This window comes from Zea mays, chromosome 6 (genome assembly GCF_902167145.1).
Source record: "Zea mays cultivar B73 chromosome 6, Zm-B73-REFERENCE-NAM-5.0, whole genome shotgun sequence".
NCBI lineage: Eukaryota > Viridiplantae > Streptophyta > Magnoliopsida > Poales > Poaceae > Zea > Zea mays.
The window spans coordinates 81424261-81445672 of NC_050101.1; the positions used below are offsets into that span (position 1 = coordinate 81424261).

Consider the following 21412-nt stretch of genomic DNA (forward strand, 5'->3'; position numbering starts at 1 on the left):
GGCTTCTCTTATTCATAAGCATATATGTTACAATATATATCCTCGTGGGTTGAAGTGATGAGCACTTCCTTACTTACATTTCCATCTAATCAACTACCTATTTCTGGTAAAAGGCCTAAATTTATATTTACATGTTTATTTCCTCTATGGTCGAGCACTTCTCTTTGTAGAACTCTTCGGCCACAACAACAGTGTGAGCCCAGTTGGCTCTTGGCCAAAAATGCATCCTAGACTCGACTAGGATTAGGTGCCAACACATGGGGGGAGGATCGAACAAGCAATCAAAACATTCATGTTGTGTTTAAGATCTCAAATTGATATCTCTGTCCTCTTGTGTTTGAGAGTCGTGGTGAAATCCCCTCATGAAGGATGCAATTTAGCAATGATGCCACCAGCCAAAAACTTGTTTGGTAGGTTGATATTTAGCTATTCTTGTTCCTTTGTAATGCAATACATCTCATGAGACTGCTCAACTATAGACTTTCCACTAGTCATCTTGTAGTCATGGTATTGTTCCATGGTGTACTACTTATCACCAGCATTTGTGCTGCCATATTCGGCTTCTAGAGTGTCCCACAACTCTTTAGCATTTGTATGACATAAGTACACATCCTACAGGCGATCTACAAGTGCACAAATCACACTACCTACAAAGAGAGTGTTGGCATTTGTATAAGACTTTTTCAGCTCCTAGGTAAGATTACCCTCAAGTTTGTCGTTGGATACCCAAAGGACTTGCATGGTAGAGAGCCATAGCATAATTCTCATTTGCCATCTGTTAAAGTGCTTGCTAGAGAACTTCTTGGGCCTCAGAGCATCGACAAAGCCAACCATAAAATCAAAGTTCCTAGAATAAGGTTTTTGGAATGCTGGAAAAATTAGAACAATTGGTTTTAGTTTAATCTGAAAATAAAGGATGATCAGGATGAAAAATGTGTACAGAAAGCGAACATATCTAAATATGTGCATCATGCCAATTAAGAATAAAACTTGAACGGTCAGAACCATGTATAAACTGATTAGACAAAACAGTACGAAAGACATGATGAGAGGTAGATGGTTGTACATTTGTTTCTTACTAACGATGGGGTGGAGAAGACGACGCCAATGCTCTGCACATTCTCATTCTTGATGACTATACGAAATATCCACACGGTGAGCATGCAGACAAGTTGTGATGACGAGGAAGCGATCTAGCAGTCGCGTGGAACGCTTTCCAAAAACTTTATGCGCCCTCTCCTAGTGCAGGATCGCTGAGGGCGACTCTAGAAACCTGCTCTCTTGTTCACTGGTGCACACTAACATGACATGGATGATGTAGCGCACGTGGCGGCACAACAGGCGGGAAGAGAGGAGAGACTTGATGTGTTATATATTTTATGGCAACATCTGTAGGCAGGTATTTATATGAGAAAAACCATGTTTGGTACTAAAAAATCTGTAACCGATGGGATCCAATTAGAAAAGGAGTCTAGAATAAGTGTAACAGATAAGGCGTGTGGAATAAATGGGAAACAAAACTACAAAACGAAAAAAGGAAACTACAGGCCCATTCACACTCAAACCCCATTAAGGCACGAGTACGGCGAATTTTGGTACCCATAGATATTTTATTGGACTATTTACTATACATATCTAGTATGTTGGACATGAGTATGTCATCGCTTGTCCTATACCTGCTACCCGATGAGAAACCATCTAACCTATGACATGTGTGTTTGCATTGTTAGAAGTGTTCAATATAAAATTAAATATTGAACTTGTGATAAAAATAATGTTGGCTTTGATGAAATTATTATAGTGGACACAAAGATAGTATGCTATTTTAGTATCTTTCATTATTGATGAAGTATGTGACTCCAATATTTTGTATATGGTATTTAATTTTAAGATTAAAATATAATTATATCTATTTTGGTGGGTATGAGTATGCATTAATTTTATAGCCATGACGGATAATAAGTATGGTAGGTGTGATAGATCATTTCTGTTCTCTTGTGTATATGGGTCTGGACTTTGTGCCTACAGGATGTTTTGCCCGTTGTCATCCCTAATGGTTGTCATGCAAGCTTTGATGTTGTTTTAGGAATTATTTAGAAATTACAATAAATTTATCCCAATAATTCAAACATGATGGAATGAGCAATCAAAACATTCGTGCTGTCAACACACCATCGTTTATCATCAACCATTACCATCTGGAGCTAGCCATTCCACAAATGCTCGGCTTGTGTTTCAAGTGCGAGAAGCCACGAATGCGTCCATGTCCATGCATGCACGCGCAAAGGGCAACTGCCGAACAAGCCGCTCTCCTGTCCCACCGCGCGCCCGTACGTCCAGCCGGCGAGGAGCGAGCGGCTACGCGTGCTGCACCCCCGCGCGGATCACGGCAGGACGCACGCCCGCCTCCCCACCGCGCGCTATAAGACCCCGCCGAGGACCGACCACAAGCTCTCCACTGCGCCGGCTCCCTCCACCTCGCTCATGTCCGCTCACCGGGGCGGGCTCAGCATCCTTTCGAAGAAGTAACACTTCTCCGTGAGGCCTGAGCCCCTCGCCGCGGTGAGCCAAGCCGGCGCACGTCGCCCCGGGGCTCACGCTCACCACCGAGCCCCAACCAATTAATAATATATATATATAGCTAGGATCGATCGTCAGTAAAATGGCAGGCTCCGCCGTCCTGAGGAGCCCCCTGTCCGTCCTCCTCTACATCCTCGCCGCCGTGCCCGCCACCGCCGCGGCGACGCCGACCGACGCCGCCATCGACGAGGCGTACGCGCATCTCGTCAACCTCACCGCTAACCAGGAGTACTGGGCGGAGCGCGCGGAGGCGGCGCACGCGTACAACCGCGCGGCGTACCAGACCGACCCCGTGGCCGTCGTGCAGCGCTTCAACGACGGCGTGCACAGGGCGACGGCGACGCGGTCGCGGTCCCTGGCGCACAGGGCGCGGGGCCCCTGCACGGCGACCAACCCCATCGACCAGTGCTGGCGGTGCCGCCGCGACTGGGCCCGCGACCGCAAGCGCCTGGCCAGGTGCGCCATGGGCTTCGGCCACAGGACCACCGGCGGGCTGGCCGGCAAGTTCTACGTGGTGATTGACCCCAGCGACGACGCCGCCGACCTCGTCACCCCCAGGAAGGGCACGCTCCGGCACGCCGTGACCCGGGCCCGGGCGCTGTGGATCACCTTCGCGCGCGACATGGTGATCGAGCTCTGCCAGGAGCTCATCGTGAGCAGCGACAAGACCATCGACGGGCGCGGAGCGCAGGTGCACATCGTGGGCGCGCAGATCACGCTGCAGAACGTGCGCAACGTGATCCTCCACAACCTGCACGTCCACGACGCCGCGGCGCACGGCGGCGGCGCGATCCGGGACTCGCAGCACCACTGGGGCGTGCGCGGGGAGAGCGACGGCGACGGCGTCTCCGTGATGGGGTCCAGCGATATCTGGATCGACCACCTGTCCATGAGCAGCTGCGCGGACGGGCTGGTGGACGCGGTGGACGGCTCCACCGCCATCACCGTCTCCAACGGCCACTTCACGAGGCACGACCACGTTATGCTGTTCGGGGCCAGCGACGCCGCGTCCAAGGACAGGGAGATGCAGGTCACCGTCGCCTTCAACCACTTCGGCAAGGGGCTGGTGCAGCGGATGCCGCGCTGCCGTCACGGCTTCTTCCACGTGGTGAACAACGACTACACGCACTGGCTCATGTACGCCATCGGCGGCAGCCGGAACCCCACCATCATCAGCCAGGGCAACCGCTTCCGCGCCGTCGACGACAGCAGGTTCAAGGAGGTGACCAAGCGGGAGTACACGCAGTACAGCGAGTACAAGAACTGGGTGTGGAAGTCGCAGGACGACCTGTTCCTCAACGGCGCCTTCTTCAACCAGTCCGGCGGCCAGAACGAGCGCAAGTACGACAGGCTCGACCTCATCCAGGCCAAGGGCGGCCAGTACGCCGAGTCGCTCACCAGGTACGCCGGCGCGCTCAACTGCCGCGTCGGCAGGAAGTGCTAGTGCGTGTGCAGCTCTAGGCTGCAGCTTTCATCATTGGCGATCGATCGTAACAATGCAAGGTTGTGTTGTATATAACTCTTGTGTTTGGAATGCCGCCCGTAATTAATGGTCAACTCTAACACTGCTTGCCTTTGCCTGCCGGCCAGCAACACCATTGTCCCTTGTGGTTCCTGAGTTCTTCTTTGTTTATCCATGCATGGAAACCGGCACGCTGCAGAAGCAGAAGCTGCTCGTCTTCGCCGTGCTATATATTCTCCCTCTCCACGCTGCCCAAGCCCAACAGATGTTAATGTACTGCTCCAGTCCTGTTGCTGTGTGGGTGACATCGCTACCCCCGCTCGATGCCCGACGCCCACCTCCCTGACTCCTCCCCTTTGCTTGCCCTCTCAGTCGGCCTCCCTGTTGTGTGGTCTGCGGCTAGTAACAGCTCGAGTGCAAGGCCCCAGCAGGCGCCACCCATGTCCCTATGCGTGCTCGCCTCCGGTGTTGATGGAGCTCCGGTGGCAGCTAGCCCCACCTAGGCGTAGGCCCCCCCACCAAGCGCGGCCCTCGGCCACCGGCCGTGCGGCACCCGTAGATGAGCAAACAGACTGTCCGGCACGGCAGGACCAGACCCACGGGTCTACCGGGCCAGGCCTACAGTGATGTGTGCCTCGTCGGGGTCAGGCACGACCCTTCGGGCCGTTTTTCGGGCCAGACCAGCCCGAAAAGTCCTGGCCCAAAAGAGTGTCGGGCCAGCTCGAAGCCCGATAATAAAAAAACACAGTTTGAACAAAAACAAGCACAGTTCGTTCAACACAGTTTGAATAAAATGTACACACATATTGAGCTCTTAATGCAATGCCGCCTCATTAAAAACCTTCGTAGGTAAAACTTACACCTCATAATAAACCCTATAAAGGAAAAAAGAGTACGTCCAGCTCAGTTTATAATTCAAATGTTCGAAGTTATTACAAGCCAAAGTGTGAGATTAGATCAGAATTCAGAAACACTTTACACTTCACAGTCTCACCCTCACAAGATCAATACAGATTCATGCAGTAGCACCAGCACCTTCTTTCGTCCAGCCAGAGCTCCTAGAAGGACTCCTCTAACTCATTGTCCACCACAACATGTTGTGCCCGTTGTTGGCCTAGCTTCCAATCTTTGATGCACACCAACATCTTCACTGTCTCTGCGTTCAAACGCATCGCCGATCCTCAAGAATCCTGCCAGACAAACTGAAAGTAGACTTTGAAGAAGTAGTTGAGGCAGGAACATACATAATGTCTCTAGCCATAATTGAAAGAATTGGATAGGTTAGTTTATGCTCATGCCACCAATTTAAGATATCAAAATCATACTAATGGGCAGCCACATTGTCACTGTCAAGGTAAACAATTAGTTCACAAAGACCTGCACCAGGTCCACTACTACATGAAGAACCTGATGCAGTTGAGGATCTAGAAGCACCTATTCCTCCTAAAATTTTACCCCATGCATGTTTTCTCATACCTGTCATACCTGATTGATGTGTGGTTCTGGATGGCCTAGCTGCACCAAACTTAGTTTCATACTTGGCATATAGCTGATACAACTCAGTCTTAACATCAGCAAAATAAGTACTATAATTATAATAGTTAGACTGAGAAAGCAGTTCAAGATCATTATACAAACCCCTCATTTTAGCTCTAGGGTCTAGAACAAATGCAAAGGAATATAACATTGGTATAGACTTCCAGTACTTTATGAACTTAGCTTTCATTGGAACAACAACAACACTTAGATTAGTATCATGTTCATGCAGATGGCTAGCAAATTCAAGTATGTGATGGATTACCAGACAAGACAACAATTGATTCATAAAACAGCTCAAGGAACTCCAAAACCTTTTCATCTACATACCAATGTTGTTCATTCAGTAGAGGATAGCCATAGTGTGTATTAATGAACATAGAAAACACAGACTTATATGGTAAGAGATGTTTTAGCATAAGATATGTTGAGTTCCATCTAACATCCATGTCTAAACCAAATTTTCTAGGTCTACAACCTTTTGCTTTGCAGTAATTACTAAATGAACCAATTCTTTGGTTAGAAGAGTTTAAGAAATTAATAGCAGTCCTAAACACATCTAAATAATCCTTAAGCCTTTTCAAGCCACATTTCACAATCAAGTTAATAATGTGACAGGCACAACGCTGATGAAGCACACTATAAGTATTGTTACTAGGATCTATTGGACCAACATCAGCACCCAAATAACCAGCAAGCATAGGTGACAATGTAAACATGGCAGTTGAATTAGAAGAAGCATTATCTAAGGTCATAGAGAACACTTTATCAATCATGCCAAAGTATTGAATCACACAAGCAATGCGTTCAGCAATGTTAACACCATTATGAGACACTTGGATCAATTTAAATCCTACCACAGACTTCTGGTGCCTAAGCACGTGTCCAGTGCCAGCATAGAACTAGCACTCAACTGAGCCTTGCAAAATTTGCAAATACCTGCAATGCGCACCTTCTTACCATTACGATTTTCTGTGACTTCAGTGAAGTCATCCCAAACAACAGATCGATGCTTACTAGTGCTTGAAGAAGTCAATGAATCAAGTTCATTAGAGCCAGCAGCATCACTAACCAGCTCGGCAGGTGCCCCTCAGGGTCGACGACAGTATGACTGCTACCGACACCGAACAAGGCAGTAGCAGCATCTCCCATGTCGTCGACGTCATCGGGAAGTTGCCCTAACTCAACAAGCTCATCGTTGATGGTTCTAGGGTACTCGACGTCGTCGTCGTCATCCATGTCCCCCTTCTCGGCACCGTACCTCAATGGCCCTGGCGGCACTAGCACGACCACGACGTAGTCGGCCGGTGACGTACCAAAGCCCACAAGCAAGCAGCGAAGAGGAGATTAGGGTTAGGGATTGCTGATTGGGAAGGGAGTGCCGGAGAGGGACGTACCTGCCAAGCCGGAGCCCGGAGTCAGACACGAGGGTCAAGTGCACGACGACGCGCGACGAGCCGACAATCGATGAAGACGTGATTAGGGTTAGGGATTTCCGGATTGGGGAGGGACCGAGGGAGAGCCAGAGAGGGGCAAGCCACACAGAAGGAGAGTAGGAGACCCGCCGATGTCGCCGGTGACAAATATCCAGCAGTGGTGATGGCGAGGCGGTGACGACGCGGCGGGCGGACCGTGGATGAGCGAATCGAGTGGGGAGAGGTCGAGAGGAGCAGAGCAAGAGAAGCCGTGTGGGAGTGGGACACTAGGAGCCAGGGATGGGATGGGGGGAGGCCGGGCCTTATGCCCCGCACCCTGACACTGCGCCGCCCTTGTGCCTACCGTTTTCTCGCGGGCAGGGCTAGGCCAGCCCAGGCACGACTTGGTTTATTGGGCTGGGTCATGTCGTGCTTGGGCCGGGCCAAAAAACCGTGCCTCATGCCAGGCGACCAGGCCTCGGGCTGCATGCTCATGTATAGCGGCACCCAACCCCCATCACTGGAGCCCCATGGAGATTTCTTTTTTGGGTTTTTAAGATGGTGCCCTCAGTTTTGATGGTGTCCTCATTTGTACCCTTAGTCGTGTTTTTTCTCAGTTTTGCCCTTCTACTATATAGCACTAGAAGGGCAAAATGAAAAAAAAACACGACTAAGGATAAAAATGAGGACACCAGCAAAACTGAGGGCACTAGCTTAAAAACCCTTTCTTTTTTCCTACGTTCGTGCTAGAGGAGGAAGAAGGCCATACCGGATCCCATCTTGCGGGATTTTCTGTGATTGCTCTCCATGTGGCCCTTTGTGTGGCGAGCCTCTAACCAATAGAGTTGTGGCACGTCATATTAAGTACATGAATTATTAAATATGCATTATGTTTCGCGTTATAAATTCATTTTGACATGTTTCAGTTACGGTAAGTTTGTAATAATACCGTCATTTTGACCTGTTTCAGTTACGGTAAGTTTGTAATAATACCGTCTGTGTGCTAATAACATTTTTTTTATCATGTCACATGTTTTCACTAGTTAAATAATTACATGTTTATCTGATGGTTATTAAAATACCATTTATACTAAAGCTAAATTATAGTTTTAACTTGCACTTTTATAAACACATCTTGATGTGATTAATACCAACTCAAATGTTTTGATTTAATACTTGTTTAGTGTAAACATGATATCCGTTAATAGTTTTCATGTGTCGCGCCTTTTCTAAAATTAGTTATTTTAATGTTAATATGATTAATACCAACTCAAATGTTTTGATTTAATAATTGTTTAGTATAAATACGATATCTGTTAATAGTTTTCATGTGTCGTGCCTTTTCTAAAATTAGTTATTTTAATGTTACGAATCATACGTAACATTTTATAAATATAACTTGCCAAGTTTTAAAATGTATTTCCAATCAGATTATAATTCAGATTAAAGATAGATTAAATATTTCTATGAAATATCTTTCGCACGTTATTTATATTAATTAAAATCAAATTTCAAATATAAGTCTACACGTTTAATCATGTAAACCTTTCGGGGGTTATATCTTCTCGACCGTAACTCTGATTTCAGCGATCCTTCTTCTCGCGTGACCGTAGAAACGAGCTCTATTTCCGTTGCATATTTTAAAGATCTTTACCCTTGTATGGTGCATTGTTATTTTCTATTTCTAGTACATTGAGTGTATGTTTGCAATCACATAGATAATGGTCCATTTGCGGAGCCCAAAAGAGTTGCAGGAGAAGACCCTAAGCACTCGTATGGTGAGGCAAGTGTCCTCTAACCTACTTATGTCCTATTCACATGTTAATTAACATTCCCACACAACATGGTGAACCTATGGATGACTAGATTTGCATTTTACATGTCCTTGTTTATCCATGGGTTTGGGTTGTGATGTTTAGCTTTAATGCTAGCGCTTGAACTTAATCAATGGTACGAGGTTTATAATGATTTGGATATGGATTCGTGGAATCATGGAAGCTTGGGCGGTATCCTAAGTGTTTCATATTAAGGAGGTTTGGGCGGTATCCCCAGTGCTTCTCCATAAGGATCAGTTTGTTGATTGACAACCCGAAAAAATAGTGCTGTCAAGATGGTGGTATGGGACACCCTTGGCTAAGTAAATAGGGAAGTCTTGTGTTGGGTGCTCGTTCTGGTCATCAGGGATGGAGACATCTGTCATGCTCTTATATTCCCACTCAAGGATCTGGATATAGATGATCGTTCACATGCTTTTTCTAGAGGGCTGAGGGTATAGGCTTGGTTATGTTGAATGATCTCTATGTAGTGGCCATTTCCAACATTTGTATAATGAGGACTCTAGAAAAAAGCCTCGTAGTGAAATCTTGTCGACTCACCTTGGAAGTGTTTAAGGGTTTTTACAATCCAAGCAAAAAGGGATCATGGTTCATGGGTAAACTGTGCAACCTCTACAGGGTGTTATGAAGACGGTATATTAGCTACACTCACTGTTAAGAGTGGCCTTGGGATCCTCTTTGATAAGAGATACAATGGTTATGATTATGGTTTTAATTATGGTGATCATGGATACATGTACTGATGTTTTCTCACTGAGGAGATATCTCATGGGTTGATAACTTTGGGATTACAATTAAACCTGGCTTATATTATTGATAAACACCTCCTGATGTAAAAAAACTTGTTGTGAGCCGAACCTCACATAAAGCTAGTCCACCTCAACAAAACGGGGTATTTGCTGAGTACATTGTTGTGTACTCACCCTAGCTTTCACATAAACACCAGGTTGCCCTTGGTGCAACCCATGCTCAGGTGAAGAAGTTGCTATTGAAGCAGATCTCCAAGAGTTCAAGACTTCAACGGATATGAAGACCAGACCTGAGATCTCCCCCAGTCAGGTGCGTGTGGAGGGTTTATTCAAGTTGGCTACGTTTCTATTATGTGCAGTTTGACATAAATGATGTTTATGACTGGTCTATAATAATATAACCTACTCGTTATGATTATTCGAAGGATTGTATGATGATGAATCATTTATGAAACTGTTGCGTACATGAGTTCCAATCATGGTCCGCATATGGTTTGTCTTTTGAAATCGGGTCTGATATTGCAAGATCATAATCTTGTTACTAATAATAATATTGTAACATTTTCTTATGTGATAATGGCATACTTTGTTAAATTAGAGGATAAAACAACCAATTTCATTAATCTATAAGTTGAAAAATGCTCTTAAGCAACTCAAATATGACATCCACTATAATTATTATAAAAATCAAGGACTTTATGCAGTAGCTAACAAAGCTAGATTGGCCCCTTCATCGTTTGAAATTGATAGGACCAATTGAGGTGGAGTTGGCACATCTATGCCAACGACAACTTTTACTCCTGTTTTGGGTCAAAATTCACAGACCTATTATGGAACCATAGTGAATTGAGCTTTGGTAGGGTATAATATGGTTCTATCTAATATAAGTCACTTTAGTCAAAATCTTGTTCTTAATAATGTGCCCATAGCTCTTGTTACTGATTTTAAGAAAGCTTTGATTTGGTTTAAAATGAAATGTCTAAATCCATTAAGAGTAGCTTGGTCGTACATATTAAACCTAGTAGGAATACTTGTTAGAGAATTTGGCATTATCAGTTTTAATTTAATCCAGAAAACCATTGTTACATATGTGACGACATGTATGTGCATGTTTGTATTACTACTCACATAAGCAGTAAATAATAATAAAAAATGCACAAAAACGAAGAATAGAGTGTACCCTACGGGGGGACCGATGTTCAAGGCATCAGTGGCTCCATTCACAAGAGACATCTCGTGTGTATGTTCGATGCACAGTCGATGCAGGCAAATGTACGTTGTGCAATCCCTCGAACGGCGCAGGCGACGAAGAGCCTGATAAGCGCTGATCGAACGGATGAGGCGAGCAGCCATGAGTACTCTCCCCAAAAATCTGATCGCCCGCACACCCGTGCAAGTGTAGCTCTACGGACGACGATTTCAGAGGCCTACTCTCCCACTCTTTCTGTGCTCGCAGAAGGTGGGACGAGAATGGGCTGAGTGCAATGCGTCTGAGTCTGTTCGTATGTAACTAGAAGAACCTGCACCTCCTCTGTATTTATACACGCACAGAGGGAGGGGAACGGACAGGTAACGGTCGTCATAAGAGCCAGACATTGACAACCATTACAGCCCACTAGAAACCGACGTGTTATAAGAGCCATCCGTTACTAGCCATAAGAAAGGAAACAACCGGTCATTACTTCATTACAGCTCGCCAGAAACCGACGTCCGAGCAAAACGCGCAACCGTTATGAAGGAATATTTGGACCAAGGTCCGATCTACCACGAGCCACGGCCATGGCCTCAGCCTCGGCCATGGCCAGGCTGGCAGCGCGCTCGTGTGGTAGTCCTTCATCCTTTTCTCAACTTCTCAATAGATGCACCAATGGTCCACCTATTTAAGTTGATTGATTTGTCCCTTGAACTTCCAGTATGGTACTAAATTATTAGTACACCGTAGCATTAAAGTGGGTCTTTAGCATTGACTATTATTGAATATTAATTTAGGCTAGACCCACATTAATCCAACAATCCCCACCAAATGCTAAGTCACACTAAAATGCTCTCATCATCTCAAACGTTTGATATACTGGTGTTTCGATGGAGACTGTTAAGTTGAACATCCACCTAGAACCTAGACTACACTTAACCACAACCGCACAATGGACTAGACCTTGAATTGGCAGTTTTGCGTGGAATAAGTTTCATCTAAACTCTTTACCAGTACTAGATTGTCGAGCGCATCCCCTCTAGTTGGAGCATATAAGTCAAACTCCACAGCCTTTCATGGGTATCTAGAGACCACTCAGATCTCATAAATTATGAATAGCAGTTAACCCATATAGGTATGTTCCTCTAAAGATGTTCTGTAGGACAACATCTTTGCTTCACAAAGCCACTTGGAACATATTAAGGTGTAAACACCAACCTACCTTTAATTAAGGAAAGATATGCATATGAAATGAACCTTATTAAGGGTCTTTCCTCTTAATCTACCACTAGCTTGTTTCACCATTCTAAGTCACGGGATTTCCGATCACATATAATAGGTTACCACTCTGATAAACTTTAGGTGGGTCTCAGGCCCATCTCACTCGATGCACTATCTATCACACTACGTGATAGCCCCTTAGTAAATTGATCTGCCAGATTTTTAGACGTGTGAACATAGTCCAACACTATTACTCTAAAGTTTCTCAATTTCCTGACAGATTTCAAATGCCTTTTTATGTGCCTTGTCAATGTCATATTATCCTTAGAACTATTTATCTTAATTATCATAGTATGAATATCACAGTTCATGGAAATGGTCGGCACAAGTTTTTCAACCACCGGTAAATCCATAAGGAGTTCATGAAGCCACTCAACCTCAACTGAAGATGGTCTATTTGCAAGACTTCCATGAAACAATGCCACTTCCAAGTGAAAGCACATATCCACTTGTGGAGTACATCTCATCAGCATCAGATATCCAATTTGCATTACAATAACCCTCTAGTACTATTGGGTACCTGGTATAATGGATAGCACAGAACTCATAGTACCTTTTAGATATCACAGAACTCTCTCAAGAGCATGCTAGTGATCATCTCCCGGATTTGAAACAAACCAGCTAAGTTTGCTCATAACAAATGAGATGCCAGGCCTCGTAGTGCTAGCTAAGTACATGAGTGAACCAAATATTTGGGAATATCTCAATTGATCCCTAGATATCCTTTGATTTTTCTTCAATAGCTTACTAGGATCATAAGGTGTTGGAGCAGGTTCACATTCGCTATAACCAAAGAGACTCAAAACCTTTTCCACATAATGGGATTGCACAAGTGTGATCCCACCATCGCCTTTTCTCAATAGCTTATTCTTAAGAATAACATCAGCTTCTCCCAAATATTTCATTTCAAAATTATTAGACAAAAAGTCTTTTGTCTCTTTAATCACATCAAGACTCGTCCCCAAGATTAGAATGTCATCAACATACAGGCATAAAATTACTCCCTCGCCCTCACCATACCGATAGTATACACATTTGTCTGCTTTGTTCACAACAAAGCTGACAGATGTCAAAGTTCTATCGAACTTTTCATGCCATTGCTTTGGTGCTTGTTTTAGGCCATATAAATATTTCGATAACTTACACACCATGCCTTCTTGACCATTTGCTACAAACTCAGCTGGCTGCTCCATGTAGATTTCCTGATCTAGCTCTCCATTTAGGAGTGTTGTCTTAACATCAATTGATGAACGAGAAGACCATGAGAGGCAGCCAGAGAAAGTAGCACACGAATTGTGGTCAATCATGCCACAGGTGAATAAGTATCAAAGAAATCCTCACCTTCCTTCTGTGAATAGCCTTTAATTACAAGCCTCGCCTTGTACCTTTCAATAGTACCATCAGGCCTAAGCTTTTTCTTGAACACCCATTTACTCCCAATGGGCTTACACCCATAAGGACGCTCAACGACCACCCAAGTTGCATTAGACATAATAGAATCCATAACACTCCTTATTGCTTCCTTCCAAAAGTCAGCATCAGGAAAGTAATATGCTCTTCAATGGTACTTGGTGTGTCATCCACAAGATATACATTGTAATCATCACCAAAGCACTTTGCAATCCTTGGTCTCCTACTCTTTCGAGTTGATACATTGTCATCTTCCACATGATTATGTATATGGGATTCCTTAGTGTGTTCTACCGGAATAAAATGCTCATGGGGTATCGTTGGTTCATCATTAGACATATCATGTGTAGTTTTCATGGGAAATTCATCCTAAAAAAATGTAACATCTCTAGACTCCATAATAGTACCAACCAACATGTACAATACTCCAGAGTTTATAATTAAGAACCTATATTCAATGCCGTGGAAAGCATACCAAAGGAAAACACAATCAACAGTTTTCGGTCCTAATTTACGCTTCTTGTTAATTGGCACATTCACTTTAGCCAAACAACCCTAGGTGCGCAAATAGGAGATATTCAATTTCTTCTTTTCCCATTCCTCGAATGGTGTGATTTCTTTGTTCTTTGTGGGAACTTTATTCAGGACATGGCACGCCGTCCAGATCGCCTCACCCCACCATTCCTTAGATAGTCCCGAAGTCTCTAACATGGCATTAACCAAATCAGTTAGAGTATGGTTCTTTCTTTCAGCAACCCCATTGGATTGGGGTGAGTATGGTGGTGTCCTCTCATAAATAATACCATGTTCCACATAAAATTAGAAAAATCACCTAAAAATATTCTCTACCATGATCAGACCTTAACTGTTTAATTTTCCTCTCGAGTTGATTTTCAACTTCGGCTTTGTACAAAGCTTCATCTTTTGATTTTAAGAGATACACATAACAAAATCTAGTAGAATCATCGATAAAAGTAATAAAATATCGCTTGCTTCCTTTAGTCATTAGTCCGTTCATCTCACATAAATCATATTGTATTAAGTCTAGTGGTGCCCAATTCCTCGCCTTCGTGGCCTTATGAGGCTTGCGAGGTTTCTTAGATTGCACGCACACCTGACACTTAGAACCTTTGACTAAATCAATTTTTGGGATTAAATTTAAATTTGCTAACCGTGAGACACAACCAAAATTGATGTGACAAAGTCGTGAATGCCAAATATATGACTCATTCAAAATCACATTGTTCACAGACTTATTACATACATCATGCAAAGATAAGCGGAACAAGCCTCCACTATCATAGCCTTTTCCAACAAATGTCCCATACTTTGACAGTATACATTTATTAGACTCGAACACATGTTTATAGCCATCTCGACATAGAAGTGAGCCACTAACAAGATTCTTTTTTATAGAGGGGACATGTTGCACGTTCTTTAATAGCACCGTCTTTCCCAAAGTAAACTTCAGAATGATTGTACCAACACCAAGAACACGTGCATGTGATTCGTTCCCCATCAGCAAGGCTCCAGTCCTTTTGCACCGATAAGAAGAGAACAAAGAAATATCAGCACACACATGAATATTAGCACTAGTATCAGCCCACCACTCAGGGGATTGACACACTGAAAGAACAACAGGTAAAAGATTACCATATCCCGATGTTCCTTCAGTCTCGCTAACAACCATGTTTACTATTTTCTTCTATTGAGTTGGTTTTTTCTCTTGCTTAAATTTGCGGTCTGGACATGTGCTTGCCCAATGATCAGTGCTTCTGCAAACAAAGCAACCAGCTCCATTGTTCTTCTTTTTGAACGACGATGTCTGCTTGGGCTTCGTGGCATTCTATTGCTTGTTCTTCTTTTTGTTATTATGTGATGCATTAGAGTTCTTCTTTTGTCCATATTGGCACTAGAAGTCTCAACTTCGTTTCCATGAGTGACGTTTGCTCTTGCCCTCTCCTCAACATCAAGAGAACCAATAAGCTCAGCCACACTAATCTCTTGTCTCTTATGTTTTAGAGTGGTAGGAAAATCCGTCCAAGAAGGTGGTAGCTTAGAGATAATACTGTCGGCCACGAACTTGTTAGGCAAGACACATGGGAATTGTTCAAGTTCCTTAGCCAGTGCCTGTATTCATGAGCCTGCTCAACTACAGGACGGTTTTCCACCATATTGTAGTCAAACAACTGATCCATGATGTACAGCTCGCTACCAGCATCAGAAACACCAAACTTCTCATCTAATGCATCCCATAACTCTTTTGCAGATGTGCACGTTAGATAAGAATCAACATACTTGTTGGCAAGAGTGCCAATCACAGCACCTCGAAATAGGTTATCAGCAACATCGAACATTCTCTCCTCTTCAGGAGTGAACTGTTCGGGTTTCCCCTATGCGGCATCATAGCAGTTCATTGTAGGCAACCACAGTATCATCTTACTACCCCATCTCTTGTAAAACGTCCCATCAAAAGGTTCACTTGGTTTTAATGCAACAACAAAACCACTAGCAGAAAAATGCCTAATATCTGGTTTTGGCATTGTTAGAAAATTAGGCATTATTAGTTTTAATTTAATCCAGAAACCCATTGTTATGTATATGATGACATGTATGTGCATGTGTGTATCACTACTCACATAAGTAGTAAACAACAGTAAAACATGCACCAAAACGAAGAACAGAGTGTACCGTGTGGAGGGACTGATGCTCAAGGCATTAGTGGCTCCATTCACATGAGACATCTTGTGTGTATGTTCGATGTAGTCGTACGCACTCGATGCAGGCAGATATACACAGTGTAGTCCCTCAAACGGCGCCAGCGATGAAGTTATAAGGCTCAAGATCAAGCTCAAGATGTAGGATAAGGTCACTAGAAGGAGGAGTGGTGTTAAAGCCAGAACCTAGAGGCAGCCCAAAAGAGGTAAGTTCATTCTAACTTTTAGTTTGGGTTGTTCCTGTGTTTGGATATGCTCTATGTGACCTTTACAGGATGTTGGAGCTCATAGATGGCTATCTAGATCAAGTCTTGGAGACTTGAAGTTTTGGAGTGCAACATCGACCTCAAACAGGCCAAAAGGAGAAAACGATGAAGAAGGTTAAGTATGCAGGTTTGAGTGTTCAATTATGTTGCGTACACATTTTACTATGCATATGGAACTTTGATTTTGATCTCTAACCATGTTTGTATAGGAAGTGTCATTTGGAACTATGTTTGAGGTGAAACAGAAATCCTAGAGAAAAGAAGTGAAGGAGGTATGTACCCATCACATAGTCAATTGTTTTTGTGGCTAACTATGTTTGTATAAGCGCTAGGGAACCTCCCAAAAAGAGTCAAGAAGAGTTAGAGAAGTTTGGCTAAAAAGAGCCAAAACTTTGGCTGGTCTGGCATCCACGGGACAGTTTGGTGTGCACCGGACAGTCCGGAGCCCTGTGCGCGAACTGCCCAGCCTCGGCCTCTGCTCGGCTATGTCAGCTAAAATTCACCGGATGGTCCGGTGTGATAGGTGGCCAATGGCTACTTGGCCACGTCAGCAGAGTCAACGGTCGACTAGGTGCACCGAACAGTCTGGTGTCCCCCCAAAGTGGAAAGCGCCCAATCACTGATTCGATGATCGTAGCTGCCTAGCTGCCCGTTGCAGTCCGGTGGCGCACTGGACAGTTCGGTGCCCCGCGACAAAGGTAGTTTTTCCAGGAATTGAGATCTTCTTTGCAAGGAAAGGGGCAATGGCCAGGAGCTCATTTGAGGCTATAAAAGGACCCCCTATGCGCCCATTTGGTGAACACAAGTGCAGCAAACAAGTCCATACATCAAGTGATCATATTCTTTCTCTCTGTCTCTTGTGTATCTAACTAGTTTGTGTATAGGCATAGTTATAAGCCTTTAGAGAGAGGGGAAGTGTTGCTTAAAGCTAGAGCAAGATCTTGAGCCTTGTTACTCTGCCGAAGTGCTGTCAAGAAGACTGTAAGTAGACACGTCATCGTTGTACCGTTATCAACAGAGTGGAAGGCTCTATCTATCATGTTCATAGATCTGAGCAAACGGAGGAAGGAGTTGAAATAGACTCTAAGCCAAGGTGTGGATAAATCCAACGAGAACTAGGCAAGCATTTCAGGCTTGGCCGAACGTCAAGATAAATCCATGTGTTTGTGTGCTCTGCTCTGTGTTGTGTGTTGTCTCAATGTCTTAATTGTTTTTTATATTTGCACTTCAATACTTATAAGTGGTATAAGTTGTCTTTGAAGTGCAGGGTATTTTGAGATCGGAACTTCAATTCCGCTGCGACCTACTCGAGGTGTCTTTCATTCAACTGCGATCCAGTCTTTGAGTAGAGTATGGATTTCTAGTTTTTAAGTGATAATTTTTATTTTCCTATTGACCCCCCTTCTAGGCGACATCCAGATCCTATTCTCGGGCAAAGGGAACTTTCAGAATCTAAATTTACTTAGGGCAGAAAAACATGAGGTACTTGAGAAGATAAAGGAATATTTGTCAACACTGTCAATTCTTCATGTACCTAGAACACCATCGATGTTGTTTTGTCTCAAGAAGATGAAAATAAATAATATGTGATCACTTATATTGGTTGATATCTTCTTGATAATGATACAAGGTATTCCGATATTGAGAATTTATGTTTGTTGTTGTACTATTCTTGTGCTAATATTAGGCATTATTTGTTATCTAGTACATGTGTCATTGCTTAACTGACTAATGTGATTAAATGCATGTTATATTGATCAATTCTTAGTGGAAGGATTGGGAAATGATCATACACATTAATTTAGTATGATTTGAATTTTGGGCCACTAAAAATATTGAAAGGTCAAATTATCACTAATTTAATTGTTGGGCATGATCTTGATTTAGGAGATGGGATCAATTGCCATGCATCTACCTTATAGAAGCTTTATTTTGATCGATCAACTTATAAAGAAGATCAAGGTGTTGCCATAATCATTATTTGTCCTAATGGTGTTGAAATTTAGATATTAAGCTGATTGAATTACTATTGTGCCAATAATCAAGCTAAATATGAAGCTCACTTATTCAGTTTGAAAATATAAGGCTAACATGTTGGCTCAATAAGCATTTGTCTATGACATTGGTGGATATAACTTTTCTATCAAAAAAGTCAACACAAATATTTTTATCTAATCATGACCAATTGAAAGCTCTATGTATGGAGTGGCCTGACCTATACAATAATGTGTCGTTTGGTTCACATATTGGTAATGTAATGGGTAACTGATAATGTTATATCATGCTTGTTTAAGTCCAACCGTAATCGAATACCACGCTAAAAATGAATACTAGCTATCCATACTTGTTACCGCCGGTACTCAAGTGTGAATCATTACTATTACCATTTAGTTTACATTTCGTGAACCAAACGCCACCTAAGTGTTATGCATATGATAGGTTATGTACATACCCAAGTTTGAGTAAGGATGACAACCATGAAAAAGATGATGATGCCAGCAATGATTGATCAAGTGTTCAACATGACAAACAAAAGTATTAAAATGAAATACAGGGGCTCAAGGCAAAATTAAAACGAAGATATTTAATTTTACCGATCAAGACACAATAGAAGGCATATATGTTGTGCTAGTTTATGTATAAATCTGTTCTAATACCTTTTCTACTAAAATTACTAAAATTACTATAGTTACCTGTTCTAAGCATGAGCACAACTTCACCCAAACTACTAGCAACAAGTAAAAGCTACGAAATAGAGAACAACCCTAAGTCATTATTGCAAATACTAACTAAGCAAATACACAAAGTAAAATGCTCAAAGTAAATGTGAAAAGTAAACTAGGGACAAGAAGACTCCTCCAATTTTTTCTGCGGTACCGAAGAGTCGGCACTCTCCACTAGTCCTCGTTGGAGCACACGCGCAAGGGTATCGCTCCCCCTTGGTCCTTGCAAGAGCCAAGTGCTCACTATGAGATGATCATTTGCCTCGCCTGCACGGTGGATCCCTCACGACCACGTACAATCTTCGAGTCGGGTCACCAACAAATCCTCCAGGGTGATCACCGAGTTCTAATCGCCACCGAGTCATCTAGGTGATGCCGATCACCAAGAGTAACAGGCCATAGATCTTCACTTGACTAAGAGAAGCCTAATGCATGAGGTGTGTGCTCTAGGTGGCTCTTATGCGCACTAAAGAGGTCCTAACATGGGATTATGACTTCGCTAATCACATCACTATGCTTTGTGGACTTGCAATGATCAAGCAATGAATACAAGTGTTTTGGGGAAGCAAGACACTTATTATGGCTGGTGGAGGGGGTATAAATACACCCACCAACCAAAACTAGCTGTTAGAGTAGGCTGATGCGCATGGGCGCACCGGACAGTCTGGTGCACCACCGGTGCGCTTCCAATGGCTAGTTCTGACTCTATACCAAGTGTCCATAACTCCTTCGACGCTTAGGATATGAAGTCTTTCATCTTTTTATTCGCCTTTTTCAGCCATCGCTTCAAGTTCTCATCTAAGGGTTTGTTTTCACCATTGTAGCGCAACTCCCTGCAATGTGACATAATTTACCATTTGCTCTGCAAAACACACGTTAGTCACATGTAATCTTACGTTGTCATTAATTACTAAAACAAATCAGGGGCCTAGATGCTTTTAATCTCCCCCTTTTTGGTGATTGATGACAACCCTACAAGTCACATGTAATCTATACCAAGTGTGAGAGTATTTTGTTTGTTTTCTATCAACATTAGAAGATAGTTAGTGATACTCAATAAGTTGATAGAGAAAAGTCATGTAAGAGTATAGGAAGTGTTAGCGCATACATGTAGAACCCAAAATCCTATTTTGAAGACTAAGAAAATTTCTCCAAAAGATTTTTGAATTAAAATATCATTTAAGGATACTTATCTTAATCTTGAAACTAACATCTCATAAAACAAAAATAGTTGATAATAAAGATTTAATTAAAGTACCCCTATATGCTTTTAGCTATCCCTTTGTTAAAATATACACATTTATATTTATTCTCTAAAGAATTTTATAAACTAGAGATTTTATTTCTTAAAATGCTTATTCTCTATTTTGAGTGTGTATGAAATGTGCATATAAAAATATTGACAAAAATAAATAGGAATATGCATTATGCTGAGTATTTCTTTGATTGTGTATTTAACTAGATTCTAAAGTCTCCGCTCAAATATAATTTGGGATTCGAAAATTGAATTTGAAATTGAAAATAGAAAAGGAGGAGACAAGGGAAACGATATACACTAAGGAAAATTATATATATGAATAAATATATCATTTCAGGATAGTACTTTTATTCGAGCACTTGATCCCTGTGTGAAACCCATAAACAAATTTGAATTCAAATTATGAATTTGAGTGGGAGAAACAAAACAGGAATAAAAGAAAAAAAAAGAAAAAAAGGAACTCATGTGGCCTTGGGCCGAATTATTAGCCCCGACCAATTTACCTTCACCTAGCCACCCAGGGAACTCATGGCGCCAACATGTGGACCCCGCTGGACAGCCTCACATCGTGTGCACTGTTCTCTTGCGGATCCACATTTGTGCAGTCACCGACAGCGTGCCCCTTCGGTCAGAATCTTCCCCCACATATGGCTGAAGATGTTGAGATCGTGAGATCTGTAGGAACTCCCGATCACCGCGCGTGGAATTGTAGCTACCAGATAGGAAAAAACTCCGAGCTTCTCGGTACGAAAATCAAACCGGACTCCATGGGCCTTGTGTGGATTCTGGTCCCAGCCTCGTCCTTTTTATCTCCGTGTATAAAACCGGACACCACCGCCATGGCCATCAATGGTGAGAAGTCGCCTCCGCGGTTGGGATCAAGCTGGGCGGAACCACACCCCTAGTGTGGGAGATTGGGAGCATCGCGGACCACGGGTGGTAGGCGCACGCTTACATCGGGCGGGGATAAATCGAAGCCCTATGAATT

General features: G+C 43.1%; 1 protein-coding gene across 1 annotated transcript; it reads left to right on the forward strand.

Annotated features, from left to right (window-relative positions):
- The first annotated feature begins 2453 nt into the window (after nucleotides 1–2453).
- Nucleotides 2454–4173, forward strand: LOC100284055 (uncharacterized). The gene has a single exon (NM_001156953.3). The coding sequence runs from the start codon at nucleotides 2663–2665 to the stop codon at nucleotides 4022–4024; it is 1362 nt and encodes a 453-aa protein (NP_001150425.1). The 5' UTR covers nucleotides 2454–2662; the 3' UTR covers nucleotides 4025–4173.
- Nucleotides 4174–21412: the final 17239 nt, after the last annotated feature.

What these genes read in the sequence shown, in the direction of transcription:
- LOC100284055 (NM_001156953.3), top strand. Translation starts at nt 2,663, where the DNA reads ATGGCAGGCTCCGCCGTCCTGAGGAGCCCCCTGTCCGTCCTCCTCTAC.